This window comes from Oryx dammah, unplaced genomic scaffold, assembly GCF_014754425.2.
Source record: "Oryx dammah isolate SB20612 unplaced genomic scaffold, SCBI_Odam_1.1 HiC_scaffold_19, whole genome shotgun sequence".
NCBI lineage: Eukaryota > Metazoa > Chordata > Mammalia > Artiodactyla > Bovidae > Oryx > Oryx dammah.
The window spans coordinates 66,882,508-66,904,943 of NW_024070203.1; the positions used below are offsets into that span (position 1 = coordinate 66,882,508).

At 38.9% G+C, this 22,436-nt stretch overlaps 1 protein-coding gene across 1 annotated transcript in view; it reads left to right on the forward strand.

Annotated features, from left to right (window-relative positions):
* LOC120879076 (nudC domain-containing protein 1) overlaps positions 1-22,436 on the forward strand; it is a 92,524-nt gene that overhangs the window by 15,499 nt on the left and 54,589 nt on the right. The window contains exon 3 of the mRNA XM_040262134.1: positions 16,850-17,035. Coding sequence (XP_040118068.1) covers positions 16,850-17,035 — 186 coding nt within the window. The remainder of the gene's footprint in view (positions 1-16,849; positions 17,036-22,436) is intronic.

The following is a 22,436-nucleotide window of genomic DNA, read 5'->3' on the forward strand; positions in this document are numbered from 1 at the left end:
CTCCCGAAGTTTACTCAGACTCACGTTCATCGAGTCAGTGATGCCATCCAGCCATCTCATCTTCTGTCATCCCCTTCTCCTCCTGCCCTCATTCCCTCCCAGCATCAGAGTCTTTTCCAGTGAGTCATTTCTTCGCATGAGGTGGCCAAAGTACTGGAGTTTCAGCTTTAGCATCATTCCTTCCAAAGAAATCCCAGGGCTGATCTCCTTCAGAATGGACTGGTTGGATCTCCTTGCAGTCCAAGGGACTCTCAAGAGTCTTCTCCAACACCACAGTGCAAAAGCATCAATTCTTCGGCGCTCAGCTTTCTTCACAGTCCAACTCTCACATCCATACATGACCACTGGAAAAACCATAGCCTTGACTAGACGGACCTTAGTCGGCAAAGTAATGTCTCTGCTTTTGAATATGCTTTGTAGGTTGGTTATAACTTTCCTTCCAAGGAGTAAGCATCTTTTAATTTCATGGCTGCAATCACCATCTGCAGTGAATTTGGAGCCCCCCAAAATAAAGTCTGACACTGTTTCCACATCTATTTCCCATGAAGTGATGGGACCAGATGCCATGATCTTCGTTTTCTGAATGTTGAGCTTTAAGCCAACTTTTTCACTCTCCACTTTCACTTTCATCAAGAGGCTTTTTAGTTCCTCTTCACTTTCTGCCACAAGGGTGGTGTCATCTGCATATCTGAGGTGATTGATATTTCTCCTGGTAATCTTGATTCCAGCTTGTGCTTCCTCCATCCCAGCGTTTCTCATGATGTACTCTGCATATAAGTTAAATAAGCAGGGTGACAATATACAGCCTTGATGTAGTCCTTTTCCTGTTTGGAACCAGTCTGTTGTTCCATGTCCCATTCTAACTGTTGCTTCCTGACCTGCATATAGGTTTCTCAAGAGGCAGGTCAGGTGGTCTGGTATTCCCATCTCTTTCAGAATTTTCCAGTTTATTGTGATCCATACAGTCAAAGGCTTTGCCATCGTCAATAAAGCAGAAATGGATGTTTTTCTGGAACTCTCTTGCTTTTTCCATGATCCAGCGGATGTTGGCATTTTGATTTCTGGTTCCTCTGCCTTTTCTAAAACCAGCTTGAACATCAGGGAGTTCACGGTTCACCTATTGCTGAAGCCTGGCTTGCAGAATTTTGAGCATTACTTTACTAGCATGTGAGATGAGTACATTGTGCGGTAGTTTGAGCATTTTTTGGCATTGCCTTTCTTTGGGATTGGAATGAAAACGGACCTTTTCCAGTCCTGTGGCCACTGCTGAGTTTTCCAAATTTGCTGGCATATTCAGTTGCAGCACTTTCACAGCATCATCTTTCAGGATTTGAAATAGCTCAACTGGAATTCCATCACCTCCACTAATTTTGTTCATAGTGATGCTTTCTAAGGCCCTCTTGACTTCACATTCCAAGATGTCTGGCTCTAGGTGAGTGATCACACCATTGTGATTATCTGGGTCATGAAGCTCTTCTTTGTACAGGTCTTCTGTGTATTCTTGCCACCTCTTCTTAATATCTTCTGCTTCTGTTAGGTCCATACCATTTCTGTCCTTTATCAAGCCCATCTTTGCATGAAATGTCCCCTTGGTATCTCCAATTTTCTTGAAGAGATCTCTAGTCTTTCCCATTCTGTTGTTTTCCTCTGTTTCTTTGCATTGATCGCTGAGGAAGGCTTTCTTATCTCTCCTTGCTATTCTTTGGAACTCTGCATTCAGATGCTTATATCTTTCCTTTTCTCCTTTGCTTTTCGCTTCTCTTCTTTTCACAGCTATTTGTAAGGCCTCCTCAGACAACCATTTTGCTTTTTTGCATTTCTCTTCCATGGGGATGGTCTTAATCCCTGTCTCTTGTACAATGTCATGAACCTCCATCCATAATTCATCAGGCACTCTGTCTATCAGATCTAGTCCCTTAAATCTATTTCTCACTTCTACTGTATAATCATAAGGGATTTGATTTAGATCATACCTGAATGGTCTAGTGGTTTTCCCCACTTTCTTCAATTTAAGTCTGAATTTGGCAATAAGGAGTTCATGATCTGAGTGACAGTCAGCTCCCGGTCTTTTTTTGCTGACTGTATAGAGCTTCTCCATCTTTGGCTGCAAAGAATATAATCAGTCTGATGTTGGTGTTGACCATCTGGTGATGTCCATGTGTAGAGTCTTCTCTTGTGTTGTTGGAAGAGGGTGTTTGCTATTAAAGTGAATCCAAAGAATGTCTGGAGGTTGTAAAGACATCACTAGACCTACTCCCATAATTTACATTTTAAGACAACAGGATTAACCAGAAGGTTTTTTCCAGAGACTGTTCTCAAGCAGAATACATTATTGTTATATAATCCTAAGGAAAGTAGAGGAAAAAGGTTTGTCCTTTCTTCCTCCTTGAGAATTCCAGACCCCTCTCTCTTTGGGGACTCCTAGACTTCTTATCATCCTGCCTGGAGATGACTCTCTCACCTCCATGGCATGGCTTACTCACAGCTCATTGAGTTAGACAAGGTTGTGATTCGTGTGATCAGTTTGCTTAGTTTTCTGTGATTGTGGTTTTCATTCTGTCTGCCATCTGATGGATTAGAGGCTTGTGCAAGCTTCCTGATGGGAGGGACTGGCTGTGAAGGAAACTGGGTCTTGTTCTGGCAGGCAAGGCCATGCTTAATTCAGTTCAGTTCGGTCACTCAGTCATGGCCGACTCTTCGCGACCCCATGGACTGCAGCATGCCAGGCTTCCCTGTCGATCACCAGCTCCCTGAACCTACTCAAACTCACATCCATCGAGTGAGTTTCCATCCATCTCATCCTCTGTCGTCCCCTTCTCCTGCCTTCAATCTTTCCCAGCATCAGGGTGTTGTCCAATGAGTCAGTTCTTTCCATCAGGCGACCTAAGTATTGGAGTTTCAGCTTCAGCATCAGTCCTTCCAATGAATATTCAGGATTGGTTTCTTTTAGAATGGACTGGTTGGGTCTCCTTGCAGTCCAAAGTACTCTAAAGAGTCTTCTCCAACATCACACTTCAAAAGCATCAATTTGTTGGGGCTCAGCTTTCTTTATGGTCCAAATCTCACATCCATACACGAGTACTGGAAAAACCATAGCTTGGCTACACAGACCTTTGTTGGCTTAGTAATGTCTCTGCTTTTTAATATGCTGTCTAGGTTGGTCATAGCTTTTCTTTCAAGAAGCAAGTGTTTTTTAATTTCATGCTGCAGTCACCATCTGCAGTGATTTTGGAGCTCCCCCAAAATTAAGCCTCTCACTGTTTCCATTGTTTCCCCATCTATTTCCCATGAAGTGATGGGACCGGATGCCTTGATCTTCTTTTTCTGAATGTTGAGCTTTAAGCCAAGTTTTTCACTCTCCTCTTTCACTTTTATCAAGAGGCTCTTTAGTTCCTCTTCATTTTCTGCCATAAGGGTGGTGTCATCTGCATATCTGAGGTTATTGATATTTCTCCCGGCAATCTTGATTCCAGCTTGCTCTTCATCCAGCCCTGCATTTCTCAAATGTACTCTGCCTCTAAGTTAAATAAGCAAGGTGACAATATACAGCCTTGGAGAAGGAAATGGCAACCCACTCCAGTATTCTTGCCTGGAGAATCCCATGTACAGAGGAGCCTGGCAGACTCCAGTCCACAGGGTCTCACAGAGTCGGACATGACTGAGCGACTGAGCACTACAGTATACAGCCTTGACATACTCCTTCCTGATCTGGAACCAGTCTGTTCCATGTACAGTTCTAACTGTTGCTTCTTGCCTGCATGCAGGTTTCTCAGGAGGCAGGTCAGGTGATTTGTTGTGATCCACACAGTCAGAGGCTTTGGCGTAGTCAATAAAGCAGAAGTAGGTATATTTCTGGAACTCTCTTGCCTTTTCAATAATCCAGTGGATGTTGGCAATTTGATCTCTGGTTCCTCTGCCTTTTCTAAATCCAGCTTGAACATCTGGAAGTTCATGATTCACGTATTGCTGAAGCCTGGCTTGGGCAATTTTGAGCATTACTTTACTAGGATGTGAGGTGAGTGCAATCAACGTGGTAGTTTGAACATTCTTTGGCATTGCTTTTCTTTGGGATTGGAATGAAAACATAGCTTTTCCAGTCCTGTGGCCACTGCTGAGTTTTCCAAATTTGCTGACATATTGAGTGGAGCACTTTCACAGTGTCATCTTTCAGGATTTGAAATAGCTCAACTGGAATTCCATCACCTCCACTAGCTTTGTTCTTAGTGATGCTTCCTAAGGCCCACTTGACTTCACATTCCAGGATGTCTGCGTCTAGGTGAGTGATCACACCATCATAGTTATCTGGGTCATGAAAGGCAGTTCAGTCACTCAGTCGTGTCCGACTCTTTGCGACCCCATGAATCGCAGCACTCCAGGCCTCCCTGCCCATCACCATCTCCCAGAGTTCACTCAGACTCACGTCCATTGAGTCTGTGATGCCATCCAGCCATCTCATCCTTGGTCGTCCACTTCTCCTCCTGCCCCCAATCCCTCTCAACATCAGAGTCTTTTCCAATGAGTCAGCTCTTCGCTTGAGGTGGCCAAAGTACTGGAGCTTCAGCTTTAGCATCATTCCTTCCAAAGAAATCCCAGGGTTGATCTCCTTCAGAATGGACTGGTTGAATCTCCTTGCAGTCCAAGGGACTCTCAAGAGTCTTCTCCAACACCACAGTTCAAAAGCATCAATTCTTCGGCGCTCAGCTTTCTTCACAGTCCAACTCTCACATCCATACATGACCACAGGAAAAACCATAGCCTTGACTAGATGGACCTTAGTCGGCAAAGTAATGTCTCTGCTTTTGAATATACTATCTAGGTTGGTCATAACTTTCCTTCCAAGGAGTAAACATCTTTTAATTTCATGGCTGTAGTCACCATCTGCAGTGATTTTGGAGCCTCAAAAGATAAAGTCTGACACTGTTTCCACTGTTTCCCCATCTATTTCCCATGAATTGATGGGACCAGATGCCATGATCTTCGTTTTCTGAATGTTGAGCTTTAAGCCAACTTTTTCACTCGTGAAAGGCCATGCTCAGTAAATCTTTAATCCAATTTTCTGCTGATGGGTGGGGCTGTGTTCCCTCCCTGTAGTTTAGCCTGAGGCCAAACTATGGTAGGGGTAATGGCAGTAATGGGGACCTCCTTCAGAAAGACATGCTGTCACACTCAGGACTGTTGAAGTCGACTCCTAGGAGAGTCAGTGCCCCTGACCCCACAGCAGGCCGCTATTGAGCTACGCCTCTGCCAGAGACGCGGGCAAGTCTGGCTCAGTCTCTTGTGGGGTCACTGCTCTTTTCTCCTGGGTCCTGGTACACAAAAGGTTTCTTTGTGGTATTTTTCTTAGTGTAGAGATTGTAGTACTCATCCTTAACTTATCCTAGTTTTCTTTTAATTAATGTTATTCCACTTAAAAAACAATGTAAAAACCCTACAGTAATATAACTCCTTTACTTCCTTTTCCATCCTTTGAGCTATTGTCATACTTTTTGCTTCTTCATATGTTGTAAACTTCATGATACATTGTTAAGTAATCAGTGTTCTGTTCATAGTTTTCTGACTGCTCTTTGCTCTTTCCAGCTTTCCTCTACATTTCATCTACAGAATCTAATTTGTTTACTCTTAACACCTCTCATTTAAAGTCCTTAAATATTTCCTTTATGGGAAGGAACACACTTTTTAACATGTAATTTTAAAATAGCTAATGCATTCATGTGATTTTTAAAAACAAATTAAAAAAGATGTTTAGTAAAGTCTTTCTGACCCTGGTTTTATCTCTCCTTTCCCTCTATTATTTCTTTTTACTAATTTCTTGATATATTCTTCCAGAGGTGGATTTGTGTGTGTGTGTGTGTGTGTTTGATTTTTATTTTTCTGGCAAGTATAAGCATAAAGTGATATATTTGTTTAAAAAGTACAAACTTCACCTTGGCAACTGTAGCCTATTTTGCCCTTTTCTCCAGCTTCGTCTTTCACCACTTTGTACACTGCATTCTAACAATACCATGTGACTAAAACCTGCCCTGTATCCCTCTGCTTCCAGCTGTTTCTTTACCTTCTCTCTGATTTCTGTCTTGGGCTGCTTCACAGTCTTCACTTAAGTTTCAGCTAACTGTTTCATCTAGGAAGCTTACCCCGAGGTCCTCCCTTTCCTCCTCCAGGATATGCAAACCATTAGTCTCAGATCTGCATGGACTGTGAGTTTTTCTGCATAGGGCTAGAAAATAAATGTTGCGGGGTTTATGGACCAGTCTTAAGTCACAGCTGCTCAGTTTTGCTTTAGTAGTGTGTGAAAATGGCAATTCACAATATGTAAACAGTGAGTGGCTGCATTCCAATAAAACTTTATTTACAAAGACAGGATAATTTTTAGGCTTACGGAGTATAACTTGCCAACCCTTGTGTGTCTTATATTTTTATAATCCTAGCAGCCAACAGAAGGCTTAATCAGTATGTTTATAAAATGGATAACAGTTCCTTAAAGCTTGCTGGCTTTACACTTTTGATATTATCTTATTATTCCTTCTTCAGGTAAAAGTGTGAGTCTTGTTTGTTGAGATAGTATTACTGAATAAGAAATATTTATTTCTCTTCAACAAACTTTTATTGAATTACTGCTACCCATCACCATGGAAGTTAGGATCAGATGTACAAATAGTATGGAGGAGGAAATAGTTTACTACTATGCATGGTCAGGGAGGCCTGGCGTGCTGCGATTCATGGGGTCACAAAAGAGTCCTACTATGCATGGTCAGGGAGGCCTGGCGTGCTGCAATTCATGGGGTCACAAAAGAGGGACATGACTGAGCGACTGAACTGAACTATGCACGGTCAGGCTGAGCGACTTCACTTTCACTTTTCACTTTCATGCATTGGAGAAGGAAATGGCAACCCACTCCAGTGTTCTTGCCTGGAGAATCCCAGGGACGGGGGAGCCTGGTGGGCTGCCGTCTGTGGGGTCGCACAGCAGCATGCGTGGTCAGGAGAGGGATGTCAGCAGGGTCACAGGGCCAAAAGCTTGGTTTTATCAGTTCACTCATTGATAACCATTATTTTTGACACTAATTCCAACTCAAATCACAAGATTGGAAATCTAGAGAATTAGAGTTCATGACTGCGTTTGAAATACCGTAGATAAGCAATGTGGCCTACTTATCAGTATCTTTTTCTTCTATTGAAAAGATTCCTTAGGAAATAAAATTATTTTATTTGGTGGCTTTTTTTCTGTAATTTTTTTTTTTTTGATAGCTTCCTTGACATGGAATCAGAGCAAAGACTGATACATCTTTAATTCCTTATCCTGTCCCATTGCCTAGCTTCTAAGAATTCATTATAGTTCCTTATTTGGTTTAGTGTGTCTTTGCCTATCTGTTGACTCATTAAAGACACTATATACACATACACTATATATACACTGTGTAGTGGGATAGTGTGTGCAGGCCAGATAGCCTGTACACATACATGTTTACTCTGTTGCCCATATATGATCATACACATCCATACTCTGCATATGCATAGATAGCATTTTATTGTGTTTTTTAAATTTAAGGGCTCTTACATTTTTTAAAGAGTCTGTTATGCTTTGTTTCAGAAGACAAATCTAAAATCTGGATAGTCTTTAAAAATATTGACTTATGGAGCTTCAGTCAGTCTAATTTATACTGTTCACATGACATTCAAAATGTTTATTGAATATGTAGTATATGTTATGCGTTATTGTAGGCACTGAGAATGCTGCAGTGTACAAAGTAAAGTCTCTTCTAGTTTATTTATTTCCAGTAGAATGTGAACTGAACTGCTTCCTTTCCTCGCTTTCCCAATTTGAACTTGACATTGAAACAACAACCTTTTTAGTATGTTTGTACATGATCAAAGCAATGTACATATTTCTAAATGTAGTCTACATTTAAATATGTTTAACTTCCTAGTAAATTAGAAAGTCCTCCCTGCCCCCTGCCCCACCCTTGGAAAGCAATAAGGAAGTCATAATTTTGAATGCATGACTTCTGGGAAAATTTCTACAAGTGGCATTCTTTCCTGGTTCTCAGTTGTCATTCTCATCCCTGAATTTTTTTAGCACTTCATATGTATTCTCTTTTAGGCAATTGGATTACAAAGTCCTTTTAACTATTTAGTTGAAAAGACATACACTCTAAAAATAGTTTATTAGATCTTCTATTGAGAAGACCTACATATATCTATATACATTTTTTCTACCCCCAACTAATGACAGCTGTATGCTTGAGTGAGAATCCCCTGACCCGAATGCTAGATTTTGTAGGTCAAATCTCCTGGGTTTCCAGATGTCCCCAGAGAGGAGTCCTTTGGTTTCTTGTCTGAGAGGTATAAGGCCTGATTGTGGCTTTCTGGTATACAAAGAAGAGAATCTGTAGTCTCATCTTTTGATAGGAGGGCATTTGCTGATTCCTCTGTTTTTCTTTCTGTGGTGTCTTTTACTCCTGTAGTTACTGGGCCTGAAGGCCAGAGTCAGTCTAATTAAAACTTTCAATAGAGAAATCTCATTTTTTGATAGAGTGAATTAGTTTATATTAATTTGGGGAGAATTGGCATTTTTGTGAACTTTCTTTTTTTTATCCAAGAACATGGTGTGTGTCCTTTCATTTATTTATATTTTGTTTTATATCCTTAAAGTAGTATTTTTATCATTTTCCTTTGGTCTTATGCTCGTTTAATTTTGACTATTTCATGGTTTTTGCCTCTCGTTAATAAAATATAGTTTTTTCTGTTTTCTTTCCTAGAGGTTTATGGATAAAGACTATTTGTTGTGTAAGCAGTCACCTTAATTGATAATTCAGTAATTTTTACCTGTTCCCATTTAGGCTTTCAGAACTGATAGTTCCATCATTAGCAAAAGGAAATGGTTTTGTCTCCTTTTCTAGTATTTGTGAAAGTAGAAAAAAAAAATTCCTGTGTCATTTCCTTTTTGTTTTCTTGAAGAACCTCTGAGACAGTGTTGAATAATAATGGGGATTGCAAGTATCTCTGTTTACCTTTTGATTTTAATTGTAATGGCTTTTAAATGACTTGAATACTCCCTGTCCCTGGGATTCTCAATGCAGGAGACCCTAGCTGAATTCCTGGCTCAGAAAGATCCGCTGGAGAAGAGATAGGCTATGCACTCCAGTAATCTTGGGCTTCCCTTGTGGCTCAACTGGTAACGAATCTGCCCGCAATGGAGGAGACCTGAGTTTGATCCGTGGGTTAGGAAGATCCCCTGGAGAAGGGAACAGCTACCCACTCCAGTATTCTGACCTGGAGAATTCCATGGACTATACAGGCCGTAGCCTCACAAAGAGTCGGACATGACTGAATGACTTTCACTTTATTGTTGTAAACTTGCTTCTTTCAGTTTCTATTGAATATTTTTATTATGCCTGATGAATTTTATTGCGTGCCTTTTCAGAACCCACCTATTGTTAATGTATCAGTGTAGTAAATTAAATTGATATAGTTTAAAAAATTCCTTAATTTCTTAATTCCTTAAGTTCCTCGAATAAATTATTTTAGGTTAGAATGCGTTATTCTTTTGATACATTATTGGATTCTATTTGCTGACATTTTATTTATAATATTTGTATTTGTTTTCACAAGTTATATTGTTTTTTTATTTTGATTTTGTTGATAACAGATTTTGATTAAAGTTTTGCTGGCTTCTTTGAATTGTAGAGTTTTCTGGAACTGAAATAGTTTAGAATTGGGGTAATGTGCTCTTTATATATTAAATAAAAATTCTCTTCAGACATGATATATATCTTGTTCTTTTTAATGGTAATTCTGTAACCACCTATTCAGTTTATTCCATTGTAATTGGTTTTCTCAAACTGTTTCATGGGTAGTACTGTATATTTTTGCTAGGAAAAAAATTGTTATCTTTTCTCCCTTTCCTTTCATTTTCCTCTTTTTGCTTAATCAAACTTTTTCTAAGGATATCATTATTATTTTATTTTTAAAGAACCGTATTTGGGATTGTTTTAGTTTTCTGCTTAAGTCAGCTTTTTGTCTTTGGTTTTCAAACTTTATTGCACATCAGAATCATTTGGAGCAATTGATCAAAACCAAAAGCTAATTTCAGGTTGTGGTCCCCAAAGATTCTGATTAGTTTGTTAGGGTTGGTTGTGGTCTGGGAATCTTCATTTATCAAACACCGCACATCACTTTGCTTCTGGTCTGGTGACCAAGTTTTGTGAAACTCTGCACCAGTGGTACAGAATACCACACTAACTTCTTATTTTTTTGGTCAGCAACAAAGGAAATCAGCTTGCTCTTTGAACTATATTGGGAGCAGGTGGAGAGTATTGGCTGCTGTGGTTATACACTGGCTTTTTTTAAGTGAAAACAGTTCTTACATAACTTTTATTGTCTGATTTTTTTTTTTTTTTTTTTTTAGTCAAAGGCACACATGCACAAATCTCAAGGAGGTTTTTATTTGTGGCTGATTTAGAAAAATGACCGTCCTTGTTAATTTGGGCTAAACATTATTGTGGTCACAGTGAACGAAGGCTGTAGGGCCTAAGAAAGGAAATCCCTAAGTTGTTTAACCTTTAGATTTTTTCAGGAGCCAGCAGGTGGCAGCAGTGCAACACAGGTTTATAGAGGCATTGTGTTGATAAGGTCCAAATCAGCAGTTTGTGGGTGTATGTGTTCAGTCGCTCAGTCGTGTCAGACTGCAGCCTGCCAGGCTCCTCTGTCCATGGATTCTCCAGGCAAGAATACTGGAGTGGGCTGCCATTTCCTTCAGGGGATCTTCCCGACCCAGGGATTGAACCTGCTTCTCCTGTGTCTCCTGCATGGGCAGGCAGATTCTTTACCACTGAGCCACCTGCGAATCTCAGCCACAAGCCACTGAGCCAACTTGTGGTTTACAGTCCTTAATTTCAGAAAAATGTCAGTTGAAAGGAAGTTCACTTAGGAAGTAGAAAAATTCCAGTTCCTTAGAAAAGAAAAAAAAAAAACAAAAAACAGTGTTTAAAATTTGATTCTTTATTATATTGTCATTTTATCATATTAGGGCTTAAAGTACTGTGTTCTGTTTCTTAATATTTAGGGGATTAATTCTGTCCTAATTTCTTTTATCTGAAAAACTCATGTTTTTGGTAATAAAGAGCATCATCTTGTGATGCCTCTTTAAATTGCATGTAAAGATCCAGAGGAGAGTTACTGGTTCCATCTGAAGCGTGCACTTGTGAGACTGTCTCAGAGTTACTGGTTACAGCTACTTGCTAGTCTAGCTCAGTTATTTACCAGTATATTCTTATCTAGACCTGAGGCCAGCATGTGTTCTACAGTTGAGTTTACTAGCAGGGAGCCGGTGATTTATCTGGTTAAAAAAAAATGAAAGGTGTAAAGTTCTTGGAACTATGTGTGCTTAATACACTATTGAAAGCTTTGTGGTACATAAAGACATTACTTAATCAAATTACAATTAATTTAAAATACCTTTCCTTAAAGTTCTAGCAAAAAAGTGGGGGAATGAAGGATATAGGAAGACTTTTTTTTTCCTTCCAGATAGTTATTAGTGATAAACGTCTTTCTCCAGAAAAAGATCACTCCGTTTTAAAAGGGCAAGTTTTTAAATATCAGTGTCTAATAGTAAATGGCATCCTTGTTTAGTTAGACTATTCTTTTTTTAAACTTCAATAGTGTTTTCTATAAATGTACATGTATTAGAAAAAAGCTTTGTTAGTTAAGAGCTTGTCTTCTTGTAGCTGTAATTAAGACTTCCAACTGTTTTAAGATGTTTTCATAAATACGTAGTTCATGTATTAGTACTAATTTGCTGTTTGTTTAGAGTGTCATTTGTACACAATATGTGGACAGTGATATTTTTGTAATATGTTTTATTGACTCAGGAATCTAATTAAAATACTGTATAATGTATTAGCCTGAAAGAAAAACTGAATATAGTAGTTTCGTTCATACTAGAGGGTTTTTTTGGTGGGGAGGTGTTACTTTATAAGTTGCATTCACTTCTGACATATCATTTGTTTAGAAAAACTTGAGAATTGATTTCTTCTTAATAAAGTGTGGAATATAAGAAAGACCAATTTTTGGAGTGCAGTCAACCAAGATTTGAATATTGGTCCTCCCATTTCTAGCAGTGGAGTTATAGGCAAATTATTTAATTTTTTTGAGCAGAGCTTTTTATCTTTTTCAAGTAGGATAATAATTTCAACTTCATAAGCTTTGGAAATAATTGAGATGGCAAAAGTCAAAGCACTTATTTAATACAATACTGTACATTATTATCATTCAAGAAGTACTTCATTTATCATTGAAATTTTAATTCGTTCACAATTCAGCTGTGTAATGTTATCTCAGAATGATTGTCAACAGCTTTGAACATAGTAATGTTAACTTTTTTTTTGACTGGAAGAAGAAAATGATTGGTTGGGACCAGGACATTATAGATGCTAGTTACATAAAGCTTTATTATTAAGACACTGTAAAACTGTTAATGGAGGGTATTCAGAAATAATTTAGTACTCTAATTTGATTTATTAATGCAGAAGAAAATATTTTGTTGCCTACAGTCCATTTAAAATTAAAATGTATTCTGAAAACTAGATTTCAAAAATCAGGAACATTTTAGGTTCTTTCACATAAACTATCATTTAGCTTCGAGATAACTGTGTTTTGTTTTGCATTTTTAATTTAATTATTTTTGGCTTCACATATATATACTTGAATATCTTAATCATTCTATTGGATGTTGCACTCATTTATTGGTAATCATAGTCCAGGGGGTCGCAAAGAGTTGGACACGACTGAGTGACTTTGACATTCACATCCGATAATCAGATGCCTAGCAGTCTCAGTTACGTGAAGCCTTGTATTTGAAAGAAGGCTTAAAGCCATCTTTAGGATGGAGTATGAAATGAAGAATGATCGCTTCCTAACAATGATTCCCTAGCTTAGATGTTGTGAAGGGCATGTAGTGGGAGAGACCACTAGAAACTTTGCTTTGTAACACCTATTTTGAGGAAGAAGTTGCATTTTATTTTAACTTATTCATATCTTTTAATTATGTATATCACATGTAAATTATTCAGTGCTTTAAAGAAAAAGCAATGTATTGAAGCAGTAATGGAAATTTCCCCTTGACCACCAGTCTCCTTTACCACCAGATCTCGTTTTCGTTTCTAATGGTAAACGCTGAAATACCCCGGTCTGTCTGTAGCTTACTCTGTGCTGTCATATCACAGTGTTTGTTCCAACATATATGGATTTATGTGTTTTCTGCATCTGCAATTTTTTTTCAGTCATTATCTTGGAGATCTTTATTATAAATCTACTTCAGGGGACTTGGTGGTCTGGTAGTTAAGACTTTGCCTTCCAGTGAAGGGGGTGCAAGTTTTCAGTCCCTGGTCAGGGAGCCAAGATCCCACATGCCTCACAGACAAAAAACATAAAACAGAAGCAATAGTATAACAAATTCAACAAAGACTTTACAAATGGGCCAACATTTTTAAACAAAGACTAAAAAAATCTTTAAAAAATTAAATCTACTTTAGTATAACTACGTTATTTGGTATTCCAAAGGATGATTATGCCAGTTAACCACTCATCTGCCAGTGCTTTCCAGACAGAGATGCCAGATACACGTTTATATTTGAACACACTGGATTTATTACTTGGTGAAGCAGAGGAGGGATGTGCACGATGGGGAACCACGGGATGTCTCAGTAAGAGGATGTTAGAAAGGACATTGTAGGATTAGGCTTGTATCAGATGGTTTGGGGAGGGGATTTTAGAAACTGAGGCTTTGCTCTGGGTTGGCTACTGTTAGGAAGCTGGATAATTCCATGATGGGTATCTTAGTAAGTCTTGTCCAGAAGGAGGGAAGACTGGACCAAGGCTTAAGCTGTGATAAGTGAAATTGGCATGGATTAGGATCCTCTTTGTGGCTCTGACAACATTCATATTTTATGTGTATTCAGTTACCATTATGGCGTGATGCTGTTTTTCTCTTGTTTGGTCATAATGACAGAGGTCACACAGTGTCGTCTGATGATGCTGTTCTGTGAAATTGTTTATCAGGAGAATATGGCTGTTAGTGTCACTAGCTCAGAGCAAAGCCAAGTCCTCGCTGATACTGCCAGGCTGGCACTGGGCTGTCAGGGGCTGCTGTTCTCTTCCTCACTAGACTAGATTGTATCTTAGTTTTTATTAGCACATTTGGTCATTTTCTTCATTAAAATAAACATTCTTGTTATGTGGATCTTAGTGTACATGTGCAAGTATTCTAGAAGTGGAATTGTATTTGTTGTTGTTTAGTCACTAAGTCGTGCCCAACTCATTTGCAACCCCATGGACTGTAGCCCACCAGGCTTCTCTGTCCATGGGATTCTCCAGGCAAGAATACTGGAGTGGGTAGCCAGTCTCTTCTCCGGAGGATCTTCCCAGCCCAGGGATAGAACCCACGTCTCCTGCATGGGCAGGCAGATTCTTTACCACTGAACCACCTGGGAAGCCCACTACAGGGTATGTAACACATCATAAAATTTGATTTATAATCATTGCAAAAAGCCTATACTTCTGTTCCTACCAACAGGGCACTTTAGCCAAGAATAGACATTAACAGTCTAAGACTTTTTTTTTTTTTTCCTGGAATGGAGGTATCATGTGGCCTTTTTTTTTTTTAACCATAGTTTTCCTGTTCATATTCTTTTACTATGAAAAAAATGATAACCTGTCATTCTTGTTGAGTTTTAAAGGTATTTTGTATGTTATTAGTACTGTGTTATATTTGTGGCAAGTATTTGTCTTCTTACCTCCTGTATGTCTTTTATTTACTCATAAGAAGGCTTTCTCCACCCTGAGATTATTAAAATAATCTTCTAACAAAGCTACTTTACTTTTCTGTTAAAACATTTAGATTATTGATCTGTCTGGAATAAGGAATGTTTTTGTATGTTTTTTTTCCCCTAAAATTCCCTAATGTTCCACTACTATTTGTTGACTAGTCCATTTCTTTCACAATAATTGGAAATTCAACATCATGTTCTAAATGCCTACACAGGCATTAGCTTGCAGTAAAATTTCTCTTGCTTGCCTTTCACTTAGCTGACTGGATTAGCTGATATTCTCTATTTTTTAGTAACTTGCTGACTGAAGACCACAGTGAGTTTGATATGTATTGCTAGTAGGCTGCTCAGTTCTCTCCTGTTATAATTCTGTTTCTGCTAGCTGAGTTTTACATCAGTAATAATCAGATTTTCTCATTCTAAAAACTTGTCAACTGTGTTTGTCAATGCATTTTCATTATTTAATGCAGTATTATATAAATCAGTAAAATATGAGTACAAAAAGAAGGAAAGGTGCCCTTTAAAAAAACACAGAATTGCATGCTTTAGAAGAAACAGTGGGTCACTAAAAAACTTGAGGCTAATAAGCACATAGTTTAATTAATTAAATCTTTTTTAGTGTATGTATATATATATTAATCTAAACAGTTCTAGGAGCAGGGAATGAAATACAAGAAAAGTGAAAGTCGCTCAGTCGCGTCCAACTTTTTGTGACCCTATGGACTATACAATCCATGGAATTCTCCAGGCCAGAATACTGGACTGGGTAGCCTTTCTTTTCTCCAGGGGATCTTCCCAACCCAGGGATTGAATACAGGTCTCCCACATTGCAGGCAGATTCTTTACCCACTGAGCCACCAGACAGACCCTGAAATATATCAATCAAGGATTATTTCTGTACTGCAGGAAAACCTGTTAACTAATAACTAAAACAAGAATAGAAATTGAATTGAATACAGTTTGGTGTATGAGGGGAAGTTTGTTTTCTGAGTTGTAGCCCTTTGTTATATATTTTCTTGTAAAACATTTTAATGATGTAATCCATCTTACTACTTTATATCATGGCCTTCCCAGATGGTTCAGTAGTAAAGAATCCGCCTGCCAATGCAGGAGATATGCAAGAGACACGGATTGGATCTCTGGGCCGGGAAGGTCACTAGGAGGAGGAAATAGCAAGCTATTCCAGTATTCTTGCCTGAGAAATCCCATGGAGAGAGGAGCCTGGTGGGCCACAATCAGTGGGGTCACAGAGAGTCGGACACGACTGAGCATGAAGCATGAGACGCTATGTGTATAAGGATATATATACACAATAAAAATATGTCATATACATATTTATAAGGATATATATACACAATAAAAATATGTTAACAAAAACACGAGTTGTTAATAGCATAACATAGCATTTTCATACCACAGAGATGTCTGTGTTGGAATTTAGAGCGTGATGTGTTACTTCCAATTCGTTAAAATGCTGCTCGTTAATTTTAAACTTAAGAATGAAGACTAGATTACTGTATTGCATTAGTTATCTATTGCTGTGTAATAAATTACTTCAGGACTTAGTGACTTGAAACAGTAAACCCTTGTCATCTCACAGTTTCAGTGAGAAATCAGAATGGCTTAGCCAAGATGTCAAGAGAATGTAGCCAAGATGTCAGCCACAACTGCAGTGGTCTGAAAGCCTGACTAGAGCTGAAGGGGACACTTCCGAACTTCACTCACGGGCTGCTGCTCGTGGTTGTCAGGAGCCCTGAGTGCCTCCTCACGTGGGTCTGTCACATACAATCAAAGAGAAAGAGCAAGGTACAAGATGTACAGTCTTGTATGACCTAACCTAAGAAGTCACATACCATCACTTTTATTGGTTACAAGTGAGCCAGTGGGACAGCTCGTACTCAAGCAGAGGACTTGGGCACCTACTTGTGAAGAGGAGAATAACCAGTGGACTGCTGATATTTTTATTCTGTGTGTGTTTGTGTCAAGGAGAGGGAGGGATTCATTCTTAATGTTCGGCTTCTGTTTAGGATACTGCCTTAGGAAAACCACGAGAGGTGTTCCGACTTCCTGCAGATTTGACAGCATGTGACAATCGCCTTTGCGCATCCATCCATTTCACGTCTTCTACCTGGGTTACCTTGTCAGATGGGACTGGAAGACTGTATCTCGTTGGAACAGGTGAACGTGGAAATAGTGCTTCTGAAAAATGGGAGGTGAGTTGTTTTGTTTTTCTTTAGACTTAATGCTGAGTCTGGAAAGTATATTCTAATTAGATCTTAATGATTTTGAAATAACACCTTTTTAGGGATGGTTTACATGTGACCTCTTCATTTTTATAATATATAGTGTTTTGGATATCTTTTAAATAAAATGTTTACCTTTTGTGAAACTGATAAATTAGCTATTCCTGATTTGATCTGGGGTGAGTACAGTTGTCAAGACTTGAATTTGTTTTTCAGCAAATACCAATTGAGTTCTTTTCGAGTGTAAAGCAGTACCTTAAGCATTGACCTTGCTGTCTTCTTTTTTGTAAAGAGTTGGCCAGAGAATTACATTGTCATGTCTTTTCTCCTTTTCTCATGTTTTATTCTCAAATATATTTATGAGCCCAGCATGCTTCTACTGCACCACTTGGCTGTCTGATATGTTTAAACTAGTCAAATAGTAACTTTACCAGAATATTCCTTATTTAGAAAAATATGCCATAGTATCAGTTCAGTCGCTCAGTCGTGTCTGACTCTTTGCGACCCCATGGACTGCAGCACACCAGGCTTCCCTGTCCTTCACCAACTCTGGAGCTTACTCAAACTCATGTTCAAAGAGTCGGTGATGCCATCCAACCATCTCATCCTCTGTCATGCCCGTCTCCTCCTGCCTTCACTCTTTCTCAGCATCAGGGTCTTTTCCAGGGAGTCACTGCTTTGTGTCAGGTGGCCAAAGTATTGGAGTTTTAGCTTCACCATCAGTCTTTCCAGTGAATATTCAGGACTGATTAGTATGTACTGGTTGGATCTCCTTGCAGTCCAAGGGACTCTCAGGAGTCTTCTCCAACACCACAGTTCAAAAGCATCAATTCTTTGGCGCTCAGCTTTCTTCACAGTCCAACTCTCACATCCATACGTGACTACTGGGAAAACCATAGCTTTGACTAGATGGACATTTGTTGGCAAAGTAATGTCTCTGCTTTTTAATATGCTTAGGTTAGCCATAGCTTTTCTTCCAAGGAACAAGCATCTTTTAATTTCATGGCTGCAGTCACCATCTGCAGTGATTTTGAAGCCCCAAAAAGTAAAGTCTCTCACTGTTTCCATTGTTTCCCCGTCTTTTTGCCTTGAAGTGATGGGACCGGTTGCCATGATCTTAGTTTTCTCAATGTTGAGTTTTAAGCCAACTTTTTCCCTCTCCTCTTTCACTTTCATCAAGAGGCTCTTTAGTTCTTCTTGACATTCTGCCATAAGGGTGGTGTCGTCTGCATATCTGTGGTTTTTGATATTTCTCCAGGCAATTTTGATTCCAGCTTGTGGTTCATCCAGCCTGGCATTTCTCATGATGTATAATGCATAAAAGTTAAATAAGTAGGCTGACAGTATACAGCCTTGACGTACTGCTTTCCTGATTTGGAACCAGTCTGTTGTTCCATGTCCAGTTCTAACTGTTGCTTTTTGACCTGCATACAGGTTTCTCAGGAGGCAGGTCATGTGGTCTGGTATTCCCATCTCTTGAATTTTCCAGTTTGTTGTGATCCACACGGTAAAAAGTGTTTGGGGTAGTCAATAAAGCAGAAATAGATGTTTTTCTGATATTCTCTTGCTTTTTTGATGATCCAGCAGATGTTGGCAATTTGATCTCTGGTTCCTCTGCCTTTTCTAAAACCAGCTTGAACATCTGGAAGTTCACAGTTCATGTATTGCTGAAGCCTGGCCTGGAGAATTTTGAACATTACTAGCGTGTGAGATGAGTGCAATTGTGCGGTAGTTTGAGCATTCTTTGGCATTGCCTTTCTTTGGGATTGGAATGAAAACTGACCTTTTCCAGTTCCGTGGCCACTGCTGAGTTTTCCAAATTTGCTGGCATATTGAGTGCAGCACTTTCACAGCATCATCTTTCAGGATTTGAAATAGCTCAACTGGAATTCCATCACCTCCACTAGCTTGTTCCTAGTGATGCTTCCTAAGCCCCACTTGACTTCACATTCCAGGATGTATGTCTGGCTCTAGGTGAGTGATCACACCATTGTGGTTATCTGGGTCGTGAAGATCGTTTTTGTATACTTCTTCTGTGTATTCCTGCCATCTCTTCTTAATATCTTCTGCTTCTGTTAGGTCCATACCATTTCTGTCCTTTATTGTGCCCATCTTTGCATGAAATGTTCCTTGGTATCTCTAATTTTCTTGAAGAAATCTCTAGTCTTTCCCATTCTATTGTTTTCCTCTATTTCTTTGCACTGATCACTGAAGAAGGCTTTCTTATCTCTCCTTGCTATTCTTTGGAACTTTGCATTCAAATGGTTATATCTTTCCTTTTCTCCTTTGCCTTTAGTTTCTCTTCTTTTCACAGCTATTTGTAAGGCCTCCCTAGACAACCATTTTGCTTTTTTGCATTTCTTTTTCTTGGGGATGGTCTTGGTTCCTATCTCCTGTACAATGTCACGAACCTTTGTCCATAGTTTTTCACGTACTCTATCAGATCTAATCCCTTACATCTATTTGTCACTTCCACTGTATAATTGTAAGGGATTTGATTTATAACTGTAGTTATCTACCAATGTCCAAGATACCATTTTTATTTCAGTTTTTTTTTTAACAATGTAACAGACTTAAATATGAGGGGCAGGTTTGCGTTTTAGTAATAATAAACATGAAATTAGTTTCTCCAGAGCCACAGGTTTTGAAAGTAGACAGTGACACTGAGTTGCGCTAATGAAGTACAATGTGATATTGCTGCCTTCTACATTTCAGCAGGTGGCCTTTGGTTCTAGGTAGCTAAAGAGATAGAATTTAATATTTTACATCTTATAAAACATTTTTATCAGACCAACAGGTGCCTGTAAACACTGGGCTTTAATTATTAGAGAGAGACAACAAGGCCTTAGTGGTTTACCTTTCTTATTGTTATACCAAATCCTGTACTACCTAATTGCAGTGTGTTCAGAAAGTTAAACACAAAACACAATGAAATACCAGAACAACAGCCTGTTTATAGGAGGCCTTTGCAGTCAGTCACGATTTTAAATATTCATTGGACATTGTGACATATTCTGTTCCTGCCTCCAATAATTTTTTCTTTTCTTTTGTTACTGAGGATATGTGGTATATAGCACCCAGCTACCTGAAACAAGTTGAAAAGAATTGGGAGAATGATGGACAGGAGCGATATGGATGAGAATGTGTCTGTTAGCAAGCTATGGGGATTCTGTTGGTGTAAGAAGCACATTGACCCTATTCACCTTCGGATTAAAAATAACACCACGTAGTCCATCAGAAGAAAATTCATATGGGTTTATAATTCATTTGGTTTCTGCTCTGCATATCTCCTTAGCCCATATAAGTCCTTTAATAAGATTTTTAAAATAAATTAAAAATTTAAATTTAGTCCATGTCTTCTTCAGTATATATACTGCCATAATGAAGCCAGTCCTCTCTGGGGAGGTGGGGACGGTGGGGAAATTACGGGACCAGGGCGTTAACTGACATGGAGGGGATACTGTGGGATCGTGGTCACTTTGAGAGAAACTGAGTTTTGGGATTTGGGGGAATTGGTGTAAGAGAGCAGGCTAAAGGTGAAAGTGATGGGGGCATGGCAGGGCATAAGGGGGCCCAGCAAGCATGGTGCTGCTGACTGAAATGTAGAAAGAGAAATGAAAGAAGGCAGGGCATGTGGCCTCTAACATGATGGGAGTGCTGTGTATCAACAGGTTCACAATTGATTTGCCAGGCTTGTTCAGGGGACTGGAAACATCAACCTCAGAATTTCTAAAAGTCCTGACATGGTCTCCTCTGGTCTTACATGAGAGAGAAGGAGGGGGAGGAAACAGTAATCTGGCCACTTATTCTTGGCAAAACTTAACCATTTTTTCTTCCTACCCTTTTATTCTTCTTGTCCCCCAAACAGAAGCAAAACCCACTTAACCAAAAATGTGGCTACCTTCTCTATTTTGGGTATTTGAGGGAGGGCCCTCCCCCTCACCTATGGAAGAATTTAGAATGGATTCCAAAAGTCTACTATTTGAATAATTTTGGCAGAGTTGCTCAAACACAAAGGGAAATTAATGACATTTAAGCACATTTTTCTCTTTATTGAACTCTAGTTATAATTTGCAGTGTTTTGTTAGATTTGGTGTACAGCAAAGTGATTGAGTTATATATATATATGTATATTCTTTTCAACTGTAGTTTATTTCAAAGTATTGAATATAGTTCCCTGTGTTACACAGTGGGAACTTTTTATCTATTTTATATATGGTAGTTTATATCTGATAATCCCAAATTCCTAATTTAACCCTCTTCCCCTTTGGTAACTATAAGTTTGTTTTCTGAGTGTTTTCCTGTTTTGTAAATAAGTTAATTTGTATCATGTTTTAGATTTTACATATAAGTGATATTGTGTAATATTTGTCTTTGTCTGTCTGACTTATTTCACTTAAGTTGGATAATCTCTGGGTCTATCTGTGTTGCTGCAGATGGCATTATTTATTCTTTTTATGGCTGAATAGTATTCCATTGTATGTATACCACATCTTTATCAATTCATCTGTCGATAGACATTTAGATATCTTCCATGTCTTGGCTGTTTTAAGTACTGCTGCTGTGAGCATTAGGGTAAAGCACCCTTTTTTTCATAAGGCTTCCAGGTAGCAGCCCACATGAGGGGATTCCAGATACAGGTTTAAAAAGAAAAAAAGAGCTAATTCTTGTGTTTCAGTTAGATTTGTATTCAAACTATTTATTTTTTCATTTATTTGAAAAACTTGTTTAGAAATCAGTCTTAAAACCTTTCCTGATAGATATTTAACAAAGATAGAGTAGTCTTTTAGATTATTTGTTGTAAGAAGAATTTGGTAAGATTTTGTACATCTTTCCATGATGCTTTGATTTGCCTTTTTTTTTCTCCTTAGAAGAAATTTCAATATTTAACAGTTAGTGGAATTATCTTTTTAGATGAAATGAGATCTTTTGTTTTTGAACAGTAGGAAAGTTTTCATGATTTGTTCTCCAGTTCCTTTGACTCTTCAGTTCAGTTCAGTTCAGTCGCTCAGTCGTGTCCAACTCTTTGCGACCCCATGAATCGCAGCACACCAGGCCTCCCTGTCCATCACCAACTCCCGGAGTTCACTCAAACACGTCCATTGGTCGGTGATGCCATCCAGCCACCTCATCCTGGGTTGTCCCCTTCTCCTCCTGCCACCAATCCCTCCCAGCATCAGAGTCTTTTCCAGTGAGTCAACTCTTCACATGAGGTGGCCAAAGTACTGGAGTTTCAGCTTTAGCATCATTCCCTCCAAAGAACAGCCAGGGCTGATCTCCTTTAGAATGGACTGGTTGGATCTCCTTGCAGTCCAGGGGACTCTCAAGAGTCTTCTCCAACACCACAGTTCAAAAGCATCCATTCTTTGGC